At 36.7% G+C, this 23,454-nt stretch overlaps 1 protein-coding gene across 2 annotated transcripts in view; it reads left to right on the top strand.

Annotated features, from left to right (window-relative positions):
* Positions 1–23,454, top strand: part of LOC107719784 (RNA binding protein fox-1 homolog 3-like) — a 202,955-nt gene that overhangs the window by 84,351 nt on the left and 95,150 nt on the right. The window contains exon 3 of one of the 2 annotated variants that reach the window (XM_016527298.1): positions 11,146–11,225. Coding sequence is in view for 1 of the 2 variants with exons in the window: in XM_016527299.1 (XP_016382785.1) it covers positions 14,882–14,899 (18 nt within the window). In the remaining variant the exon portion in view is untranslated. Of the gene's footprint in view, positions 1–11,145; positions 11,226–14,837; positions 14,900–23,454 lie in introns of those variants that run through there. The other variant, XM_016527299.1, reaches the window with a different exon arrangement.

The raw sequence follows: 23,454 nt of genomic DNA, 5'->3' as shown, positions 1-23,454 counted from the left end.
TATACTTTTAAACATTTATTATATTTAGCATATAATAATAATTTATTTTCATCATAACATTAATTTTTAAATATCATATTTAAAATAGTAATAAAATATTTTCTTATATTATGTACACACAGCAAATATCAGCTTATCATACTGAAATGTTTTATATAATACATAATATATTAATTGTATTATAATTAAATTATTTATATATTATTTTAGGTTGTGTCAATATATTTAATAATAAATCATGTATTTACATGTTGATATGTGTTGTACTTTTTTATGCTGAATTAAATAAGAAAAACAGTCAGTGTTTATTATGGTGTATGTTTCTGTAGTATATAATTTGTATAGGAACCGTTTTTATTCTCAGTGTACAGTTAGTGTGTGTGTATTTGTTTCTCGTTTGTTTGTTTGACTAAATGTGAGATTCTACAGTATGTCATGAGTCTCTCCTCTGTGAAGTGTCGTGGGGTCAGAGTGTGTCCGTTTAGCATTGCATCTGATTTATCTAGGAAGTCATGTGTTTTTGGTGACCTGTGCTTCCACGGGCCCCTCAGACGATTCCAGGGGCCACACGACCCTCGTCCCGTGTGTGGGAGCAACTGCATGCTCTGTGCAAACATGTTAGGGCACCATCTGGATGATGTGAGCTATAATGGAGCCGAGCAATTACGCTTGACTTTGAGTGGACGGGCGAGATGGGCGGCTAATGCTAATGTCGTGAGGCATTAGCCCTGGATGTGTTTACAGGTAGATGTTACCTATTAGTTTTAATGATCAACAGCGACGTAACACGGCCCAGGCTGTTGATCAAACTGCGAGGTTAACGGCTAGAAGTGACAGCAACGTGTTGACTGTTTCTTCTCAGTCGAGTGTGGACTCAGAAATGGTCTCTTGGAGCTAGCAAACAAGTTGAGGAGTGCGTTGGAATGCTAACGCTCGCGCGCCGTATCCTTGAACGAGTCTCTGTGCTTAAATTAGCTGCGCAAATCACTAATGTGAGTAATGGAATTGCGTGTTGAGGGCTCAAATAAATGATTTAATGCAAATCTTGAGCATCACTCCTACTGCCAATTAAGCTAACCGGTTTTAGCCGTAAGTGATTTTATTACATTAGCACGCCGCGGCTCTTACTGCATTAGTGACGGTTTAATCAGTCAGTAATCAAATTAGAGTGAGTGACAGACGGGAGAAGAAACGTGTGTGTCTCCAATGAGCACCTTAAGATCACACCTGCAAACCTCGCTGGGGAAATCCACATCCGCACGCTTTAACGTGATTCAAGAGCTGAAAGACTGTGGTGGAAGAGACTGTTTCTGAAGGAAAGCATCAGTCGGTGGTTGTTGACTACACTTACTGGTCCTAAAAAGTGGTATCATGTCTGTTCTGATTGGGGGAAAAAAATGCTACATGTATGAAAATTCAATTGATCATAAAATCATTAGTTGTCAGCACTGTAAAATAAAATAATAAATGGTTTTGTAAAATCTGGATCATGTAGCAAAACCAGTTTTAACATTGCAATCAGTGTGTGTGAGTTATTTTCTGTTAAAATTAAAACTATTAAAATCATTAAATTAAATTAAATTAAATGTAACAATAATTTGTTTATGTTTGAATATTTTTCCCTTTTTTAATTTTAGTGTTTAAAATAATTACGTTCAGTAATCAACAGTTATGTATTATTAATTAATATCATGAAGGTTTAACAACAATTTAACAATTTTTGAAAAATTATTTAAAAAAAAAAAACTTTAATAATTTTATAATTTATTCACTTTTTTTTTATACAATAATAGTGTCCTATATTTTTTTCCCCCTTCAGAAATTTTGTGATATCCGTTTTAATTTTCTGGGTTTATGAGTTAATACAAATTAATTAAATAATGCATTAATTCTTTCAATTTTATTATTTTAAAAATACTAATCATTAATTTAAAAAAATACAATGATAATGCCATATAAGATTTATTTGTTTGTTTGTTTGTTTTTCTTTTTGGTTTACTAAAGTTTGTGTTATCTGTTGTAATTATCCTGAATTTATTATTTAATGCACATTTATTATTGAAAACATGTTAATCAAATGAAGGCATGAAACATTTAATAATTTAATAAATCTTTTAAAATGTAATCAAATTTAACAGTTCTGTACTATTTATTTAAGTGCAGACAGAGGTTTACTGTTAAAATCAAAACATGGAAAACAGTTTTAAATTAGAATTTAATAACATTTGTAATAATTTTATTGCTATTATTACTACTTTGAAAAGTTTACTCTTCTGTGCAGTAGTAATATAGCCTATTTCTGTCATGATTTCTTGTCATGAAGTTAAACCAGACTTTTATTTTAATGGTTTGCTGTGAAGACTTGATTTTCCGTGTGTATATGATATGATGATATTTTTATCAAATTAAATGGTGAAATGCTCATGAAGTGACTTTCAGAGCAGCTCTGGAGATGAAGTTCATGTCCTCATATAGTCAGAGAGCAAACGTTGAAAACACAGTTAGCATCATGTGCTTGGGTTCATGTAGTAAACGAAACAGAACATAGACTCCATATTTAAGTAGTCTTTTTGCTCTTTAATATTTGCAGACACTAGTCCATATGGCAACTGGATTAAGTGTACAGCCCTATTTTGATTTATTCATCCGAATGTAACCAAATTCCATGACATTCCCTGTTTTACAGAAAATTCAATTTTTATGACGGGATTCCACATTTTCCAAATCGTGGAAGTCATAGAGCACTACAATTGACGCATAGCCTTAGGGAGACGTGCCAGAATTGTTGCTTTTGTCCCCTTAAAAAAAGTCTCAGGATTGATTGTAAAACAAATATCAGCTGCAGTTTCTCATTAAATCAGACTCTGTGTTGCATCAAAGTATCATCATTGTTGCACATCTTTAAATGCAGCTCATCACTGCGCTGTAAATTCATCAGATCTTCAGTGTCTCGTTTACCAAGCGTTGAGTGTTTTACTACCACCACAGGCCTGACAGAATGACTCCTGTCATGATTAGACTGATAATCACAGCAGAATAAACTGACTCTGGTGTTGAGGTGGTTGTTGTTGTGGTGTGAAAGTGGAGCAGTGTGGAGCTTGATGAATCTGCCTCAGTGAATCGCCTGGAGCCCCTCGTCAGATTCTCTGTTTCAATCTTTCATCAGCGCAGAATTTAGTGGCTGTGGAGCGCGTGCATGTGTGTGTTTGCGTGTTCGCCCGATGGCCGTGACGCGCTTTAAAGATGCTGAGCTGAGCTCTGACACTGGTGTTCATGAAGGAGACGTGTTTCAGACAGACGGAGGACTGCAAACACATCCTTCTCAAACTCAGAACTGTGTTGTACAACATTGCCGCAGAATTTTCGTTGCTCCGAGCTGCTCATTAGCTTTGTGTTAGTATTTGGACGCTTAAATCACAGTTAAAATGTCAGAATTTAATTGTGTTAAATAGCAAAATATCATAGAGACGTTCATTCATGTATATTTTGTGTTAAAGGGGAAACGCGAGTTTTTTGGGCAGTGTAGAGTAGCACTTGTTGTTTGTCATATCTACGATCACAAATGCAGACATGGTTTTATGTTACGCTCCGGCTTGACAGGGCATCACAATATGGTAAGGGCCGTAACATTTCCGTCACGTATGTGGAAAATAATGTGTTTTTTTAACCTTAAACCGCATAAACACATTTCATTACACCAAATACACAAAATAATGTTCTTTTTAGCAGCATCATATGACCCCTTTAAAACTGCTAATAAAGAGGAAGGGATGATCACGCTCACTCGTGCTCCGTCAGAACTGAGGCGTTTACCATAGACAGCGATCTGTTGCACCAGAAAATAAAATTCTAAAAATTTAATGTGTAAAAATTTTAAATTCTATAAATATTATAGTTAGATTTATCACAATCATTTTTGAAACAACCATTGAAACATGATCATTTTTGAAACATAAAAGTTTAAATTTGTTGAAAATACTCACCAAATCATTGTATAATTCACTCGCTGCTGCTGATGAACCAGATATGATCTAGCTGCATGTAATGGAGTACTGCTATATTTTTAGTAATGAAATGAGTGTGAGGGTGTTTCATATCTCCAGTGTGTGTTTTCTCTCTAATTAACTGTTGCTTCTTCCGCTGACAACTCCACCGGCTAATGAGGACGTTCAGAGGAAAGAAGTAATGAAGAGCTGCTGTCTGATGTCTTTCTCGGTCTCTGTTTGTCCAAACTCGAGTTGGCTTCCATCAGTGTTGTCTGCTGAGTCAAGGATCACTGTTATTACTGCTCATATAGTCAGTGTTAGTGATGAGCTGCGAGTCAGAAGTGTTTGTTCTCCAGACATGAATGGTTCCTCACATCATGAGTCTTGTTGAAGTGCTAGTAAGCAAACACTCCTGCACTGTCCCTGGTTCGGTCTGAAGGAGTGTTTCTGCAGTGAGAAATGCATTGGCTGCTCTTCCTGCGCTTCACTTACACAAATGAGTCTAGACTGCTTCCAGACCAGTTGTAAAGCTAGTTTCTTTCCTCACTCCAGAATCGATTTTTGCAGCTTCCTCAGTTGGCTGGAGTAGATTACAACACAGTTCTTAAGCATTTTGAACTTCATTCCATTGCATGCAATTAAAATGTAATAATACATTTGTGAAATGGAATTAATCCAGTTATCACACAATTGATAAGTGTTTGATTGATTTAGTGTTGTTGTTCTTTGCTAATTTAATACATTATGTGCATGCAATTACACAGTTCATTTAATTGTGTATGCCATTATCTATAATTGTATTTATTTGTTTAGATAAATACATGTAAAGATTTGTTTATATGCTACTTTATGTATATATATATATATATATATATATATATGTATGTATGTATGTATGTATATACATTATCTGGTAGCCAAAATATTATTTATTTATTTGTTTATTTATTTATTTACAGTTTTGTTTTGTTTGAAAATTTGAAATTTTCCCCGAATTCCACTAAGATTACTGGAGTTTTATTTTTTTTTCTAAATGAAAGGTAGTGTGAGTGTAGAGATGTCCGGTCCGAGCGAATAAACCCCTGACCCTCCAGATCAGCCTGGCAACAGGCCCCGCTCCGCCTCTGCTCATCGGGACAACGAGACAGCCAAAAATCAATGCACAGCGTCTCAATTAATCTGCTGGAGGGTCATTGATTAGTAAACAACCTCGTCTCTTTGAAAGCCCTGATCAGTTCATCATCACCAAACACAAACACACTCGTGCTGCGGCCACTTCAATTATATTAATTCATATATTTAAAAAATATATTTATTTATTTTAGAGGACATAACTTTATTTATTTATTTACTTATTTATTTATTCCTTTGAATTTGCATCTAGATGATGGTGTTTATGGTGTTAATGATCAAATTAATAATTATTTATGACAGATATGCATCCCTCCCGTGATGGTTTGCATTATGCATGTGAACTAATGAGCGTTTTTATGATTAAATTCAAACAGTGAGAGAAATATTAAAAGTTGCACAGTAGTTTATTTCACTGTCAGTGCAGACATAACAATGTTTCCTTGCTTGTTTCCTTTTATTCTTGTTTTTTATTTATTTATTTATTTTTTGTGGTGAAAGAGGGAAGCAGAGAGTGAAGGACGAAAGAATAGGTTCATTGCAGCTTTAATAGCGCTTGCCGTCGAGTAAACGAACCGTTCTCTGCTACACTAACACACACACACACACACACACACATACACACAGTCACACAGAGTTATTAAGTGTTATTTGTGTTTTCTCTCACTGTAGTGAGATGAGATGTAATGTACTAATGAAAATCCTGTATCAGTTCACTTATCAGTCTGATTCTTTCACTGTGTGATTTTATTCATTATCAGGTTATGAATCTCAGTATGATGATAAATCGCTTCATTTTCTGACACTCAGTGGATGATTCTTTGCTCATTGACCAGATTTTAGGTGCTGGCTTTTATAAATCAAAGTGTTTGTGAGATTGAGCTCAAAAACAGATTACATTCTTAAACAGATTAGTCCCTCTTTCTCCATAATTGTGACTTAAAATCTCCTTATTTTGATGTTATTTCTCAAAATTGTGACTTTATATCTGTAGGCCTATATTATGCATAAACGATACAATTTGCAACAATTTCTATAATATTGTGTTGTGCATAAACAAGAAAATATAAGAAATAATGTGTCATTTAAAGACTGAACACAGCATGTGAAGATGGCAGCTGCAGTAATGCATTCAGAAAAAGATCCTGAGACCAATAACACCTTCATTTTATGAAGTTTATTTTACATCATGATTCAATAACATTTTTACTTTTGCTTTGCTTTGAGTGTCAGGTCACTTTGGGTCTCTCAGTTGATTTGTGATTTTTATTTATTTTTCCCCCTACTGTTTTCTGTAGTAAGAGTGTAAGAGTATTTCTCTTCTACGTTTGTATGGGCTTTTGAAATTAAAAGTAATAATTTAATTCTACTTCCTTGCATTCAAAACTTTAATACTGAATCTGTTTGCTACCTCAATTTCAAAAGGATTCTTCAATTCAATTCTGAATGCAGCACGACCCTTTGTGTCAGTATTTTCATATTTTTACAACCTTCGTGTCTTCAATTTGTTTTAATTTTAAATTAAATGTTACATATATAATTTATATAATATAAATATGATTTCTAAATATTAAATATATAGAAATATGTTTATTCAAAATAAACAAAAACTAACAGTAACTCATGCAAAATGTCAAACGTTCCTTGTGACGAGTGGGGGCGGGGCCGAGAGCCGTGGGAACTATTTTGTGTTTTGTGTGCGGCAGTCGTCCGCGAGGGGCTGCCGCTTTACTTTCGTTTTGTGTTTGTTTATTTGATTAAAGTTTTGTTTAAGTGTTCACCGGTTCCCGCCTCCTTCTTCCCGTGACTACGAACTTTGTTACATTCCTCTTTTGCATTTCTAAGGACTGAAAGGAAAATAGACAATTATTTACATTATTTGAGTCTGTATTTTCACAATACATCAGTCTAAGACCTCATCTGTTGCACCTTCAGTTCAGATCACTTGTGAGAGGGAGAGAGTGTGTGTGTGTGTGTGTGTGTGTGTGTGTGTGTGTGTGTCTATGTGAGTGTGCGAGTGAGTGAGTGTGTGAGGCGGCTCTGGAGGTCAGCATTGCCCTAAGTGATTAGTGAGCTCCAGCCAAACACACACACACACACACAGACAGTCACTGCGGCAGCTACAAGCATCGACAGGCTCTCTCTCTCTCTCTCTCTCTCTCTCTCTCTGTAGCGTTTAATCGCAGTGTTAATATTTGATGCAGTCAGTGCAGGAGGTTGTGGAGTCTGTGGAATGAGACAAAAATATACAGACATGCGTCACATGAAACAACACAAACCCAACGACTCGAGCAGAACACACAACTGCCCGCGAGACTCACAAATAACAGCAGAAACGCCTCTAAGAGCAGTGTGCAGCAGACTCACTCACTGATGTTTATGTCTGCAGATGAATCTTTGATGTGTTCATAATATAGTACATGTGCATGTATTGATGGTGTGTACATGCTGATATTATAGTACACTGAAAACAATTTTTTTCAATCAGAAATTGAGTAATTTCACAAATAATTACAAAGAAAATGCAAGTAATGCATTGAATTAAATGTGAAATTTTGAAACCGAAAAACTGTAATACTCTTTGTTTTATTTACAAATATTGATATTATTGTTTTTTATTTATTTTTTGTGTGGAGATGGTTGAATCCACTAGATGATGATGATGATGGTGATGATGATGTGTGTTCGTTGTGTAATAGACACAGTGACTCTTGGCAAATGGCACCAGCACCTCTGTAATGGCTGTTTTGCTCTTAAATAATATATGTGCTGTCGACACAAGCGTGTGTTTCTGTGTGTGTACACTAGTGAAGGCCAAATGTGCTCATTAATATAGTGAAATATCATAATAACAATTTGTGTGTCATCGCTAGTTAAAAAGGCTCTCAGGGGCCCGTTTCAATAAGGAGGTTCAACCAACTCTGAGTTAAAACTTGAACTCTGAGTTGACTTATTCTGAGATGGGAAACTCTGAGTTTTCGGTTTCAGAACAGCTGAATTGAGTTAGTTCAATCAACTCTGAGTATGTTGACACTGAGTTTAGCGCGTGCACCACGACTATGAAAAGCCATGATCAATGGAGCTCCGAAATTATGATTCACCATGGCAACAGCTCCCTAAAAAAGACGTCTGCATACTTCAGAGTCAATAGTTTAATTCTTATCACTGTTATAATATTATAAGTGAAAACTGGCAGAACGGTAGGTTATTGAACTAATAGGCTATTCATTTTCATGATATACCACAAAAAAATAAAAAATAAAATAATAATAATAATAATAATTAAAGTGCATTTTTCTTTTTTTGCAAATGATCTGCCAATAGGGTAAGAAAAATACGGCAGTGTCTATTTACACTAAGTGGAATTAACATACTTTCTTAGCGATATATCCTATTTACAGTAGGCTAAGTGCAAATAGCTCTAGATGCTATTTACTGTCACGAATCCGGTCTATGAACTTCCGTTCACTCACCACCAGAGGTCACCCGCTCACTACATGGAGTCTCACACTACACAGACTGTTACACTATACCCTGCACTACATTTCCCATCATCCATTGCACTGATTGCACACAGCTGTAACCAATCACACACTCACCTGAAAGCTATTACACACACTATATATGGACTCTTGCACCACACCACTGTTGCACTTCACCCGGACTACAGTTCCCATCATCCACTGCACTGATTACACGCACACAGTTGATTGCACACAGCTGTAATCAATCACACATTCCCTATATAACACTCACTCTGATCCCTTCCCACTGCCGAGTATTGTATAGCGTATATCACTCACCTAGCGATAGCTACTCTACGGAGCCCGTTAGTTTTCATAGCCTTACCTTAGTCTTGCCTTGTCTGTTTTCTTGTATCCTGATCTTTGCCTGTGTACCTCGGATTCCCCCTCTCGTCTTGCCCTATTCAGATACTGTTTGCCCCTGCCTGGACCTTTGCATTGTACTTGGATTTACCCCTCTAGTCTCGCCCTGTTAATTCTGTTCGCCGATCGTAGACCCATGTTAGCCCTAGGATTATTCTTGTGTCTTGCCCTCTATATACCCGTTGCCATTATCTGACTCTTGCCTGTCTCTACCATGTCTATGAATAAAGCCTTGCATTTGGATCCGCACCTCTCATGTCTCGTCAGCACCGTAACATTTACACTATAGAGAAAATAGTGATATATTCTGTTTACCATGTAAAAGTAGCAGTTCTTTGCAATAAGTGTAAATAATAATTAGATGCTTTATACTTTATACTGGCAGATACAAATTATTTGCACCTCAATTTTTATTGAAAATAAATTCTAATGTGATATGTGATGGGAAAAGTGAGAAGAGCGAGCTCGGCAAAAGCCGGACTCGAACCCGGTGGATCGCGTCACAAGCTAATTCTCCGCGCCCAACGCATTACTGCCTACACCACTGAAACCGCTATTTATGCACCTCGTATTTAACCTTGTGTGACATTGGAGGGTGGAGCTACGGTAGATTTGCACTTAGTAATAGACACTCCGAATAATCTTGTTTTGTATTTGCATTAAGATTATTTTTATTACCACACTGGCAGATAATTTTACTTAAGTAAAATGCACCTAATTTAGACCCCCCCCCCCCCATGAAACAAGACTAAATATCTTATATAATTTTCTTATATAGAAAATCCATATTGATTTAAGAATTTGTTGATATTTGTACTTGGAATAAGAAAAAAAATACTTAGTAAGAAAAGCATTTTTGCAGCGTCACTTGCGCTTTAAAAAGGGGGAGGAGACCGAAAGAAACTCTGGGTTTACCGAGGAAAACCTGCTCCTGACCAGGTTAGGTTCACAGAGTAAGTTACCCTGGTAACTGACTCTGAGTATAAGTTACCTCTCTTTCAGAAACAGGCTTGACTTACCCTGCTTTCTCGGGTTTGACATACCTCCCATTCTGAAACTTAAAACCCAGAGTTTCCCTCATTTCAGGGTTAACATACTCAGAGTTTTCACTTAACCTCCTTTCTGAAACGGGCCCCAGATAGTCCTGGTGATATTTGTCTTAAAATCTAATGATCTGCATAGGTTTCTGTGAGGGTTTGGAGAAATCATTCTTAACCCGGATGAAAAAAAAAACACTTTGAGACTAAAAACTGATATACATATATGAACCTCAGCATTTTGGAAACCTGTTGTTTTTGAAAATGTAAAAATGTAAACGTGCAAATGAAAGAAAAGTCACACATGAGGTCTCTTCATATCTGTTAGCTTCTCAGGTGTTTGTCTTATGAAAAAGACTCCGGTTTTCTCACATCTGTCTCCTCTAGAGTCTCAACAATGTCTCAAGCCAAGATGCCAAAGACACAGATCTTTATACTTATTACATATATTTTGCAATGTTATGCCAGTTATATTTTGCAAAACAATATTTAATTTCTTGCCAAATGTGATGCCAGTTTGGAGCAATTAGGATGTTTTGCATCATAAGATTTAGCCCAGAATTACATTAATGCAATACGAATTAATGAATGCATACATTAACAACAACAACATATTTAATCCATTTACAAGCATTTATGGATCATAGTTGTATTGCCTTTATGCCAACTGTAATCAGAAAAAAAGTACAAAAATAAATAAAAAGCATTAAAAAATGACTTAATTAAAAGAATGACAATCTGAAAATCACCTTTGGAAAATAATTGAAGTTACAAAAAAGTAAGATCTTTTAGATGTGTTAAAGTAATGAGAATTTGTGTGAAAATGTGCATGGAAAAATCAGAGCAAAACATCTTAATTGGTCTCAAAAATAGACTTTATTTTAATAATACTTTTGTATTTTTTCTTCACATTTTGGGGTGGAATTTAACCTAGATGTGTAATCAGAAGCCATAAAGTTAGTGTAAAACTTTTATACATAGAGAGAACTGACAAGAATGAGAAGCACATTTGTGTTTTTCTGAAAGGATTTTAGGAAAGACAAAGTCAATATTTCAATACAGTATAGCTGTTTATTGTCATGTCTGTGTGTGTTTTGTGGTCAGGTGGTGTGTGTAAGTCGCAGTGCGGGAGGCTCCTGACCGATCATCTGTGCCGATTAGGACTTCCTCTCTTCAGCACGCGGGTGAGAGATGCGCTCTGTGTGTGTGTGTGTGTGTGTGTGTGTGTGTGTGTGTTGATCTAGTGTGGTTTGTTTGTGCGATCATGATTGATATGAACAGGTGGATTTGTGTGTGGATGGTGTGTGTGTTGTTGTGATGTATTTGTGATGCTGTTTGTCGAGCCTGAGAGAAACAACAGGTGCGATTCGTAAAGTTGCAGCAGGTGATTGTGAAGAGATCATCACCTGTTACACACTGAGCAAATGACTCTCCAGCAGTCAGTATTCATGTGATCGGCATCAGAGCTGGATGAATGCTTGTGTTCAGCTCATGCAGCGACAGTGCTTTTTATTGTTCTGTATGAATCAGAAACTTGCTTTAGAATCAGAATAATGTCCGAGGTTCAGATTAGAGAATCAAAGATGTGTCAAAGAATTGGACTAGTGTGAGATTTAGTTTATAGAATCAGAGAACCAATCAAACCAGAGACAGAGAATCAAACTAATGTTGAAGAATCAAATTAGAGTCAGAGATTCAAAGTCAAAGAATCAGACTGAAGTTGAAGAATCAAACTAGAGTCAGAGATTTAAAGTTGAAGAATTGGACTAGCGTCAGATATTTCATTTAGAGAATCAGAGAACCAATCAAACCAGAGACAGAGAATCAAATTAATGTTGAAGAATCAAATTAGAGTCAGAGATTCAAAGTCAAAGAATCAGACTGAAGTTGAAGAATCAAACTAGAGTCAGAGATTTAAAGTTGAAGAATTGGACTAGCGTCAGATATTTCATTTAGAGAATCAGAGAATCAAATTAGAGAATAAAACTAGAGGCAGAGAATCAGAGTCGGAAGAATCAACTAGAGTCGAGGAAACAGACCAGAGTCAAAGAATCAAACGAGTGTAAGTGATTCGGATTACAGAATCAGAATCAAATTTCAGATTCAAACTACAGACAGAGAATCAGAGATAGTGAAGAGTCATAGTCAAAGAATCAAACTAGAGTCAGAGGTTCAAAGTTGAAGAATCAGTCTAGAGTCGAAGAATAGGACTAGTGTCAGAGGTTTATTTTAGAGAATCGGAGAATACAATTAGAATCAAACTAGAGACAGAGAATCACAGTCAGAAGAATTGGAGTCAGAGATTCAGACTCAAACGATCACACTAGAGTCAAGTAATCAAACTAGTTTCAGAGAAACAGATGAGAGAATCAAACTAATGACAGAGACTCGGGTTCTAAGAATCAAAGTAGAGTTAGAGAATCAAATATACTAATATATAATCAAATGTACTAATATCCTTCGACAAAGAGTCAAAGGATTTTAGTAGAGTCAAAAAATATCGCTAGAGTCAGAGATTCAGACGAGTATTGGAGATTCAGTTAATTAAATTACAGAATCAAACTATAGTCAGAGAGGAATCAGATTCAGAGAATCAAAATAGAGTCAAACAATGAAACTAGATCCTAAGAATAAAACCGGTGTCAGAGATTCAGACTAGAGTTAGAGAATCAAACTAGAATCAAATAATCAATCTAATAATACTGATGTTAGAGATTCAGACTAGTGTCAGACAATCAGATTAAAGTATCAAACTGGAGTCAGATTCAGAGAATCTGAATCAGGGAATCAGACTAGAGCTTGTCTAGATTAGTCTTCAGTCGGATCACAGGTGTGAATCCTTCAAGCTCTACTGAACACAGAAAACAACACGTTTATTTGTCATGCTTATTCACAGCAGCAGTGAGACGGAGAGAGAGATAAACCGAGACGAGTGCAGATCTGGACCGAATGTATCCTGTCACATGCGTGTTTTTACCTCTTGTAGTCTAATTATCATTTCTAATAATATTCCTCACAGGTCTAAGAGAGATACTAGAGAGAGAAAAAAATGACCACAGATAAAAATCCAGTTAAATGAGCGGATGGCTTGGAGAAGACGAGCAGCAGTGAAGTCAGATGATATTACAGTGTGTGTGTGTGTGTGTGTGTGTGTGTGTGAGGAGACGGCCAGCGTTTCTCTCTCTCTCTCTCTGTGGTTTGCCGGGTTCATTTTGAAAGTGTGTCCTGCAGGCAGATATTGATGACCTGTTTTTAAGATGTGCTGACACAGCAGTGACACTACAGCGTCTCCTCATGTACTTCTCACTCACTCGCTCTCCGTTTCTCTTTATAGAAAGGGATTGAACTGACTTCAGGGCCGATCCCTGTGATAACACATCTAGGTCACATTTCATCCCAACAATCTGAAAGAAAAAAAAAAAATACAACATTATTATTAAAGTACAGCCTCTTTTGGAGACCATTAGGATTTAATTGCATTGTGACATTTAAACACATTTTCATGCAAAATCTCTTTATCTCTTTTCTTGCAGTTTTGCGTTTTACTTTCCCCGGTTATTCTTAAAGGTGATTCTCATTAGATTCTCTTTATTGTAATGTAGTTTTTTCACTGCTTTTATTATGATTATTTTTTTAGTATAAAATACTTTTCTGTTACAGCTGGCATAAATACAAAACAAAAACAAATAAAGTCATTATGAATAAATGCTTCTAATTTAAATATTTTGTTCACATATCGTTTATATACATATTTCTGCATAACAATTAATGAAAAATTAGCTTAAATGTGCTTAACTGTCTTAAAATAATGTTGCGATTAAAAATAAACTTAATGGCCCTTGAATTAGTGTTCTTGCTAAATAAATGCAAAAAATATTAGATATGTTTTTGTTGTTGTTCACTTTTTAAAAATTATATTAATAAAAATTGCATTAAATGGAAAATATTTATTAATTTAGTTTGTTAGTTCGTATTTTGATTTATTAATTTTTTGTGTTACAATAATGGCAAAAATGGTAAATATACTTAATTGTCATGATTAATGTCATGATGCAATAATATATAAATCAATAAGTCCTTAAATTAACTTGCTTGCAAAATATATTGCGTAATATATCATTTTTGTTCACATTGCAGTAATAGGAATATTTTTTCCCCACATTACAGTAGTGGAAGTAAGTTTTTTTTTTTGTGCATTAAATGAGTGTATTTTTATTATTAAATGTCATAAAAATTCATGATTGCCTTTAATAGACTAAAATATTGTCTTGCAAAATATAACACTTTCTTTCTGGTGAAATATGAGCCGTGTGTGGTGGCTCCCAGCACATGTAAGAGACACAGATTTACAGTTCACTGTTTTAATGACATACTACACAACACGGCTCTGTCCTCTGTCTTTATATGTTCTCCCATGTTTCATCTTGATTGTTTGTGGTGGTTGTCGGGTTTCGTTTGGCGTATTTTGAGAGGATTGTGGGTAGAGCCTGTTCACTCACATCCGCCATCAATACTGTCATCAGAGAAAACCCCCTCGCTTGCTCGCTCGCTCACTCTTGCTCTCTCTCCCCGCTGGAGGCTGCTGTTATCCTGGTTCAGACTCGGTCTTAAAGTAAAGCTGCTGTGAGACGAGAGCAAAGGAAGGAGTAAAAGAGTATCAGACACCCTGACGCCGCTTCTCGAGGTGTTTCCGGAGAAAACCTCCAAACATCAGAAAAGTCAGAAGAGGAGAGGAGGAGACGTGAGGAGAGAAGTGTGGAGGAGACGGGAGGAGAATCCAGCTGTCCTGAACTCCAGAGAGAGAGAAAAAAAACATCTGTAGAGGGTTTTTGCGGCTGAAATGATGATGTACTTTTGGGTGAGTATGAAGAGTGTGGCATGTGCTGCATGGCTGTGATACGCACAGGAGAAACGCACTGGTGTGCCGTGATGTTCACATATACTGCGCTTGTGTTACTCGTGTTTGGTCAACTGTGAACCACTCGCTTCTCTTCCGCTCTGTACAGGGAGTTTATGATGAATGGTATTGCTCAGAGGAGGCTCGTTTAGTGCTCAGGAGGCTTTACGGAGTTCAACTTTCCCTATAATTCATCAGGAGACATATACAGACCTAAACGAGTCGCCCAGTAAGAGTACAGAGCTATAAAATGAGTGCGAAGAGTGTTTTAAATCATTTGATGAGAAATGTTTGAGATCATATTGAGATCGCTGACTGTTGATTGCGGAGCTTGGGATCTGAGCAGAGTTTGAGATATTATAGAGATTTCTTTTGAAACTATACATAAAATGTGTGAAGGAGGCAACTCTGTTTGCTCCTCATTAAAGCTCATTGGTGACTTGGAGAAACATTTGAGACCTCTTTTCTAAAGGTGATTTAGGAAAGTATTGTTGCTCAGATATTGCTCTTGCATTGCTCAGGGAACGTAATATTTCTCTTGGTATCAGCATTGTCCCATTTTTCTCCTCAAATCAAAGACGACTCAATTTGATCTCCATCTCATTGATGTCTCGGAGAAACATTTGAGACCTCAGTGAGATCTCCTCTGCAATTATAGACTGCTCTTTCACAGCTGAGGGAGCTTTGTGTGTTTCTTGGTTTCAGCATTATCTCAGATGTTTCTCCTAAATAAGATCTCTTCTGAAACTCCAAAGTAGACTTTTGAGTCTCTTTCAGTCCCACCGATGTCCTGGAGAAACATTTGAGACATCAGTGAGATCTCGAATGTGATTTTTCTCTTTCTGCTCTGTTCCCAGGGAATTAAGTATGTTTCTCTGTATCAGCATTATCTCAGATGTTTCTCCTAAAATCAAAAGAAATACAATTTAAGATCTCTTCTGGAACTACTGTATGGAGGAGACAGTTGAGATCTATGAAGCAGGCGACTCTATTTGCTTTCCATTCAATCTCACTGCTGTCTTGGAGAAACATCTGAGACCTCATTGAGGTCTCCTGAGTGGTTTTTCTTTTCTATAGATGATTTAGGGAAATATTCATCTCTTCTGAAACTCTAGAGTAGACATATGCGAGAATAGGGCTCTTTCTCTCAGTAGAGAAATTGCCCAAACTCAGCAAATGTCTCTTTTTTGATCTCCTTTCATTCTCGTTGCCGTTTAGGAGAAACTACTGAAGAGATCTGGTGTGAAATCTCATTCATCCAAGAGTGTGTTTCTATGTTACACTGGTAGAAACAGCGAGTTCATCTCTGAGCTCAATAGAGCCGTCATATTTCTCAGATGTGTTTCGTTCAGTCTCAGTGAGCTTCAAATTAGTTCATTTTTGCTCGTTTTGCCATTTATTTATTCACTTTTTAACACCATGCCAGCATCAAGGCTATTTGCATAGCGATCTCTGAATAAAGTTTGTTTTGCTGTAGTTTTTGATGTGATCAAACCTCTAGCACTAATTCTTAAAGTTATGTGCATGTGTGTTGTCCTTGTCCTGCAGTATTTGATTCTTCAAATCGTGTCTTGCTGAGGTTTATTAAGGGATCAGATGCACCTTTTTCACAGCACTTTTCACATTTCATGCGCCACTGACATTTTCCTCAGAAAATGTAAAAATCGTGTTTCTGAAATGCATTGTCGTCTCAAAATACAGCACACTCTGTAATGATTTGCACTTTATAATCAAAGCCTTTTGCATTTAGACTGCCAAATGATGGATTGATCATTATTTTAAAAACATTTGGCTTTCACACAAAGCTTTATTGATTAAGTTTATTGATTTTAATTGCATTGATGGAACGAAAACACAAACAACACAAATATTTGAATGCTGTTTTTTGATCCAAAGAATCTTTTTCTTCCTCTTCACTAGAGTTTAAAATCATCCAGGATGCACTTTGTCGGTTTTATCTGAATTATTCTGATCAATTCTAGTTAATACATTTTAACCCTCTATTAGCAGCATCACTATTTTTGCTCATAGCTAGTTTTAGAGATGTGATCAAACCTCTAAAGCTCTCAATAACAATTGTATTTTGCTTATGAATTCATTTCAATATTTGTTGTTTGTTTTTCTCTTCTAATCAATGCGCAAGTTGAATTTAAGTCAATAAAGTCGATCAATAACGTTTTTGTAAGAAAACCAACTGTGTTTAACATCATTACTGATCCATCAGTCTAAATGTAGAGCTGAGGTTTTGAATGTTTTAATGATATTTCAGAAACAAGTTGTGTGTTTCAGATAAAATACGAATGAAATCTGGACGCAGAAGAAGCTCTAATATAAGAGCATTTTCATTTGTGTCACATGTTTTGATCACTGAAACATTCCCAGACTTCCATTTGTGTCATTTCACAGTTTTCATCACTTTATTATTCGAACACGTGGAAAACTGTGTCCAGCTTCCGGCTGGTCAAGATTTTCAGTGATTGAATCTGATTGAGCCTGTAGTGAGAGAGACAGAGGTGAAGGGTGTACAGGTGTGCGGTGTTACCTGTCTCTCCGGCTGTCCCTGGGGAGCCGGCAGCACTGCAGTGCAGTATGGGAATTGAGTGCATTCGCTCCTCATTAGAATATTTATTCAGGAAACAGATGCTCAGTTTGAGGGCGACACCTTGGGCTCTCTGTCCCCTGCTGTTCTCGCACACACACACACACACACACGCGTGCGTGAACGAGTGTATGCGGGCCAGCGGAGGCTCTGAGGGGCTCAAACCCTCTGCAGCAGCATCAATCTCTCTGAATGGAGCTCCATCTGCTGAAGAGATAACACTCAGGTGATAGAGTCACACGAGACATTACTGAGACAAAACACCAGATCAGATTCAACCCTGATGGACTGCATTTCATCAGAGAAAGAGAGAGAGAGAGAGATGTGTGGTGTTTGTGTCCTGCTCTGAATGTGATGAATAATTGACGAGAACAGAGGCTTTACTGAGGAACAACAGATGATGGTAATAGAGGAGAAAGAGAGAGACTGAACAGATAAAAGAGAGACTGAAAGAGTGTTCTAGACTCTGTCTGTCTGTCTGTCGTTCTATCTATCTATCTATCTATCTAACTATCGTTATATCGTTCTATCTATAGCTCTATCGTTCTATCATTCTATCGTTCTATCGTTCTATCTATCGTTCTATCTAGCATTCTATCTAGCGTTCTATCGTTCTATCATCATTCTATCTAGCGTTCTATCGTTCTATCATCATTCTATCTATCGTTCTATCGTTCTATCTATCTATTGTTCTATCTATCGTTCTGTCATTCTGTCTATATGTCATTCTATCTATCGTTCTGTCGTTCTGTCTATCTGTTGCTCTATCTATCGTTCTGTCATTCTATCTATCTGTCGTTCTATCGTCATATCGTTCTGTCTATTGTTCTATACATAAGATGAATAGACAGATCAATTTAAATGAATGAATGGAGTAATTTTTGTTAATTGTGTCATTAATAGTTCCTGTAAAACAACCTGTATGTAGTTCAGTTGTGATATTGTGTCTAACACCTCTGATAAATATTATTTACTATATGTAAATATTAGATGTGTATGAATTCCAAGGTGTCAAACAGCAGGTTTAACATCTATAACTGCTTCCCTGCATGTCTCTCAATTACAGTGCGTCATGTTTGAGTGTGTGAATGAGATCTGACTGATACAGCGGGTCACTGAAGTTTCTGGAACTGGGATTACACGAGTAAGAGATTCCAGGTCAATCCGAAGTGATTCCCAGAGGATGCGCCCCAAACACTCCTCGGCGTGTCGTTAGAGAAATCCGCTAGATTCCAGTACAGTTCCAGGAGCTGAGGTTAAACACCATTAATTGTCTGTGTTTTTAACATATGGCTTGTTGTTGGTAATTTCTCCCTCCAGGATGTGAGTGGAATGAGATTAGAGGATGACTGTGTTCTGACCGGCGGCTCTGCCCACATCTCAACTGCTGCACCTGCCTCATATTGATTAACCACTAACTAGATGTTTCTCACTGCGAGATTTTCATATACACGTCCACCGAGAGCGCCGGCCGCTCAGGGAAATCACATTGGAGTTGTGTGCAGAAATTCACCTCTGCGATCGCACCTGCCGTCATTAGATTCTCGTGCATACGGCAAACCACAGTGGGCCGGACCGATCTATACACACTGAGAGAGAGAGAGAGAGTCTAATGTCTGCCAGCCGTCACATCGCTAAAGATATTAATCGCCGTCCACCATCTTGGTGTAGGGCCATTAATGTTGAGTCCGGCCCAGTGCTCGGCCCTCCGCAGGGACCGATAACATCGACCCGCATTTGATCCATCGGCACAGATTTATCATAATGTGTTACAGTGATTTTAGCAAACACACGAGACAAAGAAGTGGCAGCCAAAATGTAACAGACACCAGTGTCTGATATGTAAAATTAACCCTCGAGAGTCCATTTAAAAAAGCTACTCATAGCTCAGATATTTTTTGTGCTTTCAGTCCTGATCATAACTACCAAAAAATGTATTCATTTTCAGGATTTTAACCCTTTCAATGCCAGTTTATGTAATGCCACTGTTGTTGTTTGTTTTTTTTAATACAAAAAATAAAAAAAAATCAATTATTTTGCATATACTAAATGCTAAACAGAATTTGTTTGTTTGTTTATTGGATTATTACAGTCTTGGATATGACTTGGAATGATTAGCATGTATTTTGATGCATTATTATTTTTGTGCAGTGTCAGATTTATTTACAAAAAAAAAAATTAACATTTTGAAGCCTTGCCAAAAGAATGAAAGCCTATTGGCAAGGAATGCATGATTTTATGCTTAAATCACACTAGGAAAAAAATATTGCAATTTTAATGGGTTTTAGTTGTGACGTTTTTGTCCTTAAGGTCTGTAATGTGGGGTTTGGGTTTTTGCTTTTGTTTCATGTTCATGTCCATGTCTTTTATTTTGTAATTGTTTCCTGATGTCAGTGTCATGCTTCCCTTGCCTCATGTCTCTCTGCCTTGTGTATGTGTCATGTTCTGATTGGTTGTTTTAGTCATGTGTCTTGTTTCCCATTGGTTTGTTCTTGTCATGTGACCCTCTTGTTTCCTATAAGTAGCCATCATGTTCCCATAGTCTTCGTCGTGTATTGATGTTGTAACCTGCTGTCGGTGAGTCTAGTCTGTTCATGTCAAGTCGAGTCTGTTTATGCCTCGTCAAGTCAAGTCTGTTCCTGCCTCGTCAAGTCAAGTCAAGTCTGTGTATCTTGTTTGGATTATGTTTGGATGTTTGGATCACTGTAAATAAAACTGCACTTGGGTTCTCACTTCAACTCGCCTTCAGTGGATTGATTCGTTACAGAATACACGACCACAGCAAAATGAACCCAGCAGTTTCACGTCTCCTCTGCCTGCATCAGGGCGGCCGGGCTATAGAGGAGTATGTGGCCGATTTTTGTGAGGTATGTCACTTTGTGGATTTTAATAACGTGACCCTCAAAGACATTTTTCGTTTTGGTATCGATGAACCCCTTCGTTCAAGTTTGCCAGGGGGAACTATTTGTTGGTCACTGGAACGTTATATTGGTTCTTGTCTTGTGACCCTCTTGTTTGCTATAAGTAGCCATCATGTTCCCATAGTCTTCGTCGTGTATTGATGTTGTAACCTGCTCATGTCAAGTCGAGTCTGTTCATGCCTCGTCAAGTCAAGTCTGTGTATCTTGTTTGGATTATGTTTGGATGTTTGGATCACTGTAAATAAAACTGCACTTGGGTTCTCACTTCAACTCGCCTTCAGTGGATGATTCGTTACAAGGTCTCGAAATGAGCTATTTTTGTACCTAGTGTAAAACAGATTTATATAAGGAAATGAGAATGAAATATTAAAAATCTAATGCAAATGCACAGTTTTGACAAAATGTATGTTGTTTGCATTAGCACAGCTAAAATGATTTTTAAAAAAAAGTTCAGGACACACAAGGGTTAAACGATTATAAAGACAAGTTATCTTAATTATCCTTACTGTGTAATGTTTATATTTTACCAAACAATGTGGAAACTTGGCAGTGGCACATTAATGCAGAATTTAATCGTTTTGAGTGCTGTTTTTTATTTGCCTAATTAGCATAGACCAGATAAACAGATCATCATCTTAATGGGTTATGGCCATAACATAAACTAAAAGATATTGACTATTTAATAAAAGGACAAACTCCAGCCTCCTGTTTTGAATAAGAAATAGGAACTAAAAGCAGTTCAGTGGTTTAATATCCATAAGCATGCAGTTTCATCTCGACTAATGTGTCTTTAACTGGTTTCTGAGACTTTACTGCGGTCAGCATTTTCAGTGCTGCTTGTTGCCTGTTGGGTTTGAGTTTTCATGGGTTGCAGATGCGATATGGATACAATACAACCATCACAATTTCTGTTGTCACAGTTTCGCTCTGTCAAAATCACAGTAAATATGTTTTTTTGTGTTTCCTTGCAAGAGAGTATCATAAGTAACCATTAAAATTGTTTGTTCTCTGATGGTTATTTGATAACTCAGTGCAGAAGTTTGAAACTCTTTAAACGAATCAGAGTTTCCTGAAGAAATTACTGAGGTTTATAGAAATATATTGACTTTAATTGTGATTTACCACTTTGTTTCAGACTATGTTTGTCTGATTTGTAAACAGGTCTGACTTTCAATCAATCAATCAATCAATAAAAAAACAAACATTTTTTTTTATTTATTTTATACTTTTTTCGTATAAATTAAGTATTTAGATGTTATTTCAGTATTGCGTTATACTATTTTAGTATTTATTTAATAATTATTACACATTTAATATTTTGAGCTTTTATTAATGCATTTTCTTTATATCTGTACATTTTCTATATTTATATATTTTTTCGTTAAAACATCTTTTCTCGTAATAATGAGAAGGTATGTCGTTAACACGACAGTTTTCTCGTTAAAATTACATTTTCTCATAATAACAAGATATATGTCATTAAAATGGCATTTTTCTTGTTAAAATTACATCTTTTCTCGTAATAACGAGATGTCGTTAAAACGACAATTATCTCTTTAAAATGATAATTTTCTCGTAAAATTTTTTTTTCTCGTAATAACATGTCATAAAGCAATATGTTTTTAACGACATGTTTGTTATTATGATAAAATATGTCGTTTTAATGACATAACATCTTGTTATTACGACCTAATTAAGTGGAAAAAAACAATGTGTGTGCCTGCATTGCATCACCGTATTATTATTATATATGTATAGTAAAACTAAAACTTTTGCACAGTCGTGTGTGTGTATATATATATTATACTATAGTTATATATACTACTGTTTAAAAGTTTGTGTTTAGTACATTTTTTTTATTAGTCTCTTCTGCTCACCAAGGCTACATTTATTTGATCAAAAAAATGAAAAATGTTGAAATATAATTACATTTTTAAATAACCGTTTTCTATTTGATTATATTGTAAAGCGCATGTTATTACTGCTATGCATAACTGAATTATTACATGTAGACTTCATCTGTGTGATGTCAAAATGTTGCAGATGTTCAGTGCCAGCTGTTTTTGTAGTTTGTAGTTTCAATAAGTGCTTATTTTTGGGCTAAATATGAATTTTTGATTTACAATATATTTTCATAGCACATCAAAGTCTTTTATCTCAAGAGTTGAAAGGGAATATCAGTGATTATTTTCCTGGTTTGATCTGTTTAAGCTCTGTGAGTGTGAGTGAGGAGGCTCTGCTGCGAGATGTATGATGTCATATCATCTTCAGTGATTTCCTTCAAAAGCGTTTCTCCATTAAGGGTCGTAAAGCTGTTTAATTTGCTTTATACGGTGCGGCCGGGGGCCAGTAAAGCCCTGCAGTGCTGCAGTGACTGTGTGCGCGCGTGCGGAAGGGCTGTAAAATGTGAGCACAGAGTGACATTAGTGTTATGGGGTATTGACCAATTTTTGGAGAGTTTATGGTGCTAATCAAGGGCCGCGTCCGAGCCGGAGATTAATGTGTGTGTTGTGGCGGAGAGCAGCAGGTCACGGAGGGAGTGTGTGGTGTTTTTTTACGCTGGGACTTTAACGGATGTGATGTGGAGTCGGTCTGTATGAAGACGTCCTGCGCCGGACGCTGTCGGCGTATATTTAGTGCTTTAATAAATAAACAGCGTGTCGCGTCCCTGAAGAGCTTCTCAAACTACACGCTGCTGATATTTAAAAATCCTCACACTTTCCTACACGGCGTCCTCTAATTAGAGCGTGGTGCACCCCGGATACTAACGAAGAGAGTGTTAAAGGTGATCCTTCAGTGAAGTCCTTAGTTTGTGAGATGAGTGTTTCGTGAAGGGAACGTGAGATTTACAGACCACAGATACTGAGTGAAATCCCACAGACTCATTTTTGGCAGTTTCTCGTCAGTTGATGGTCAAATTTGGGAGTGACACTAATGATTCAGCAGTTTTGGTGAACTAGGGTACCACAGCCCAGAGTCACTGCTTCGACTCAGTT

The sequence above is a fragment of the Sinocyclocheilus rhinocerous genome, unplaced genomic scaffold (genome assembly GCF_001515625.1).
Source record: "Sinocyclocheilus rhinocerous isolate Xijiao unplaced genomic scaffold, SAMN03320098_v1.1 scaffold301, whole genome shotgun sequence".
NCBI lineage: Eukaryota > Metazoa > Chordata > Actinopteri > Cypriniformes > Cyprinidae > Sinocyclocheilus > Sinocyclocheilus rhinocerous.
Note: the sequence above shows the minus strand (reverse complement) of the source record. Positions and strands in the feature narration are given on the sequence as shown.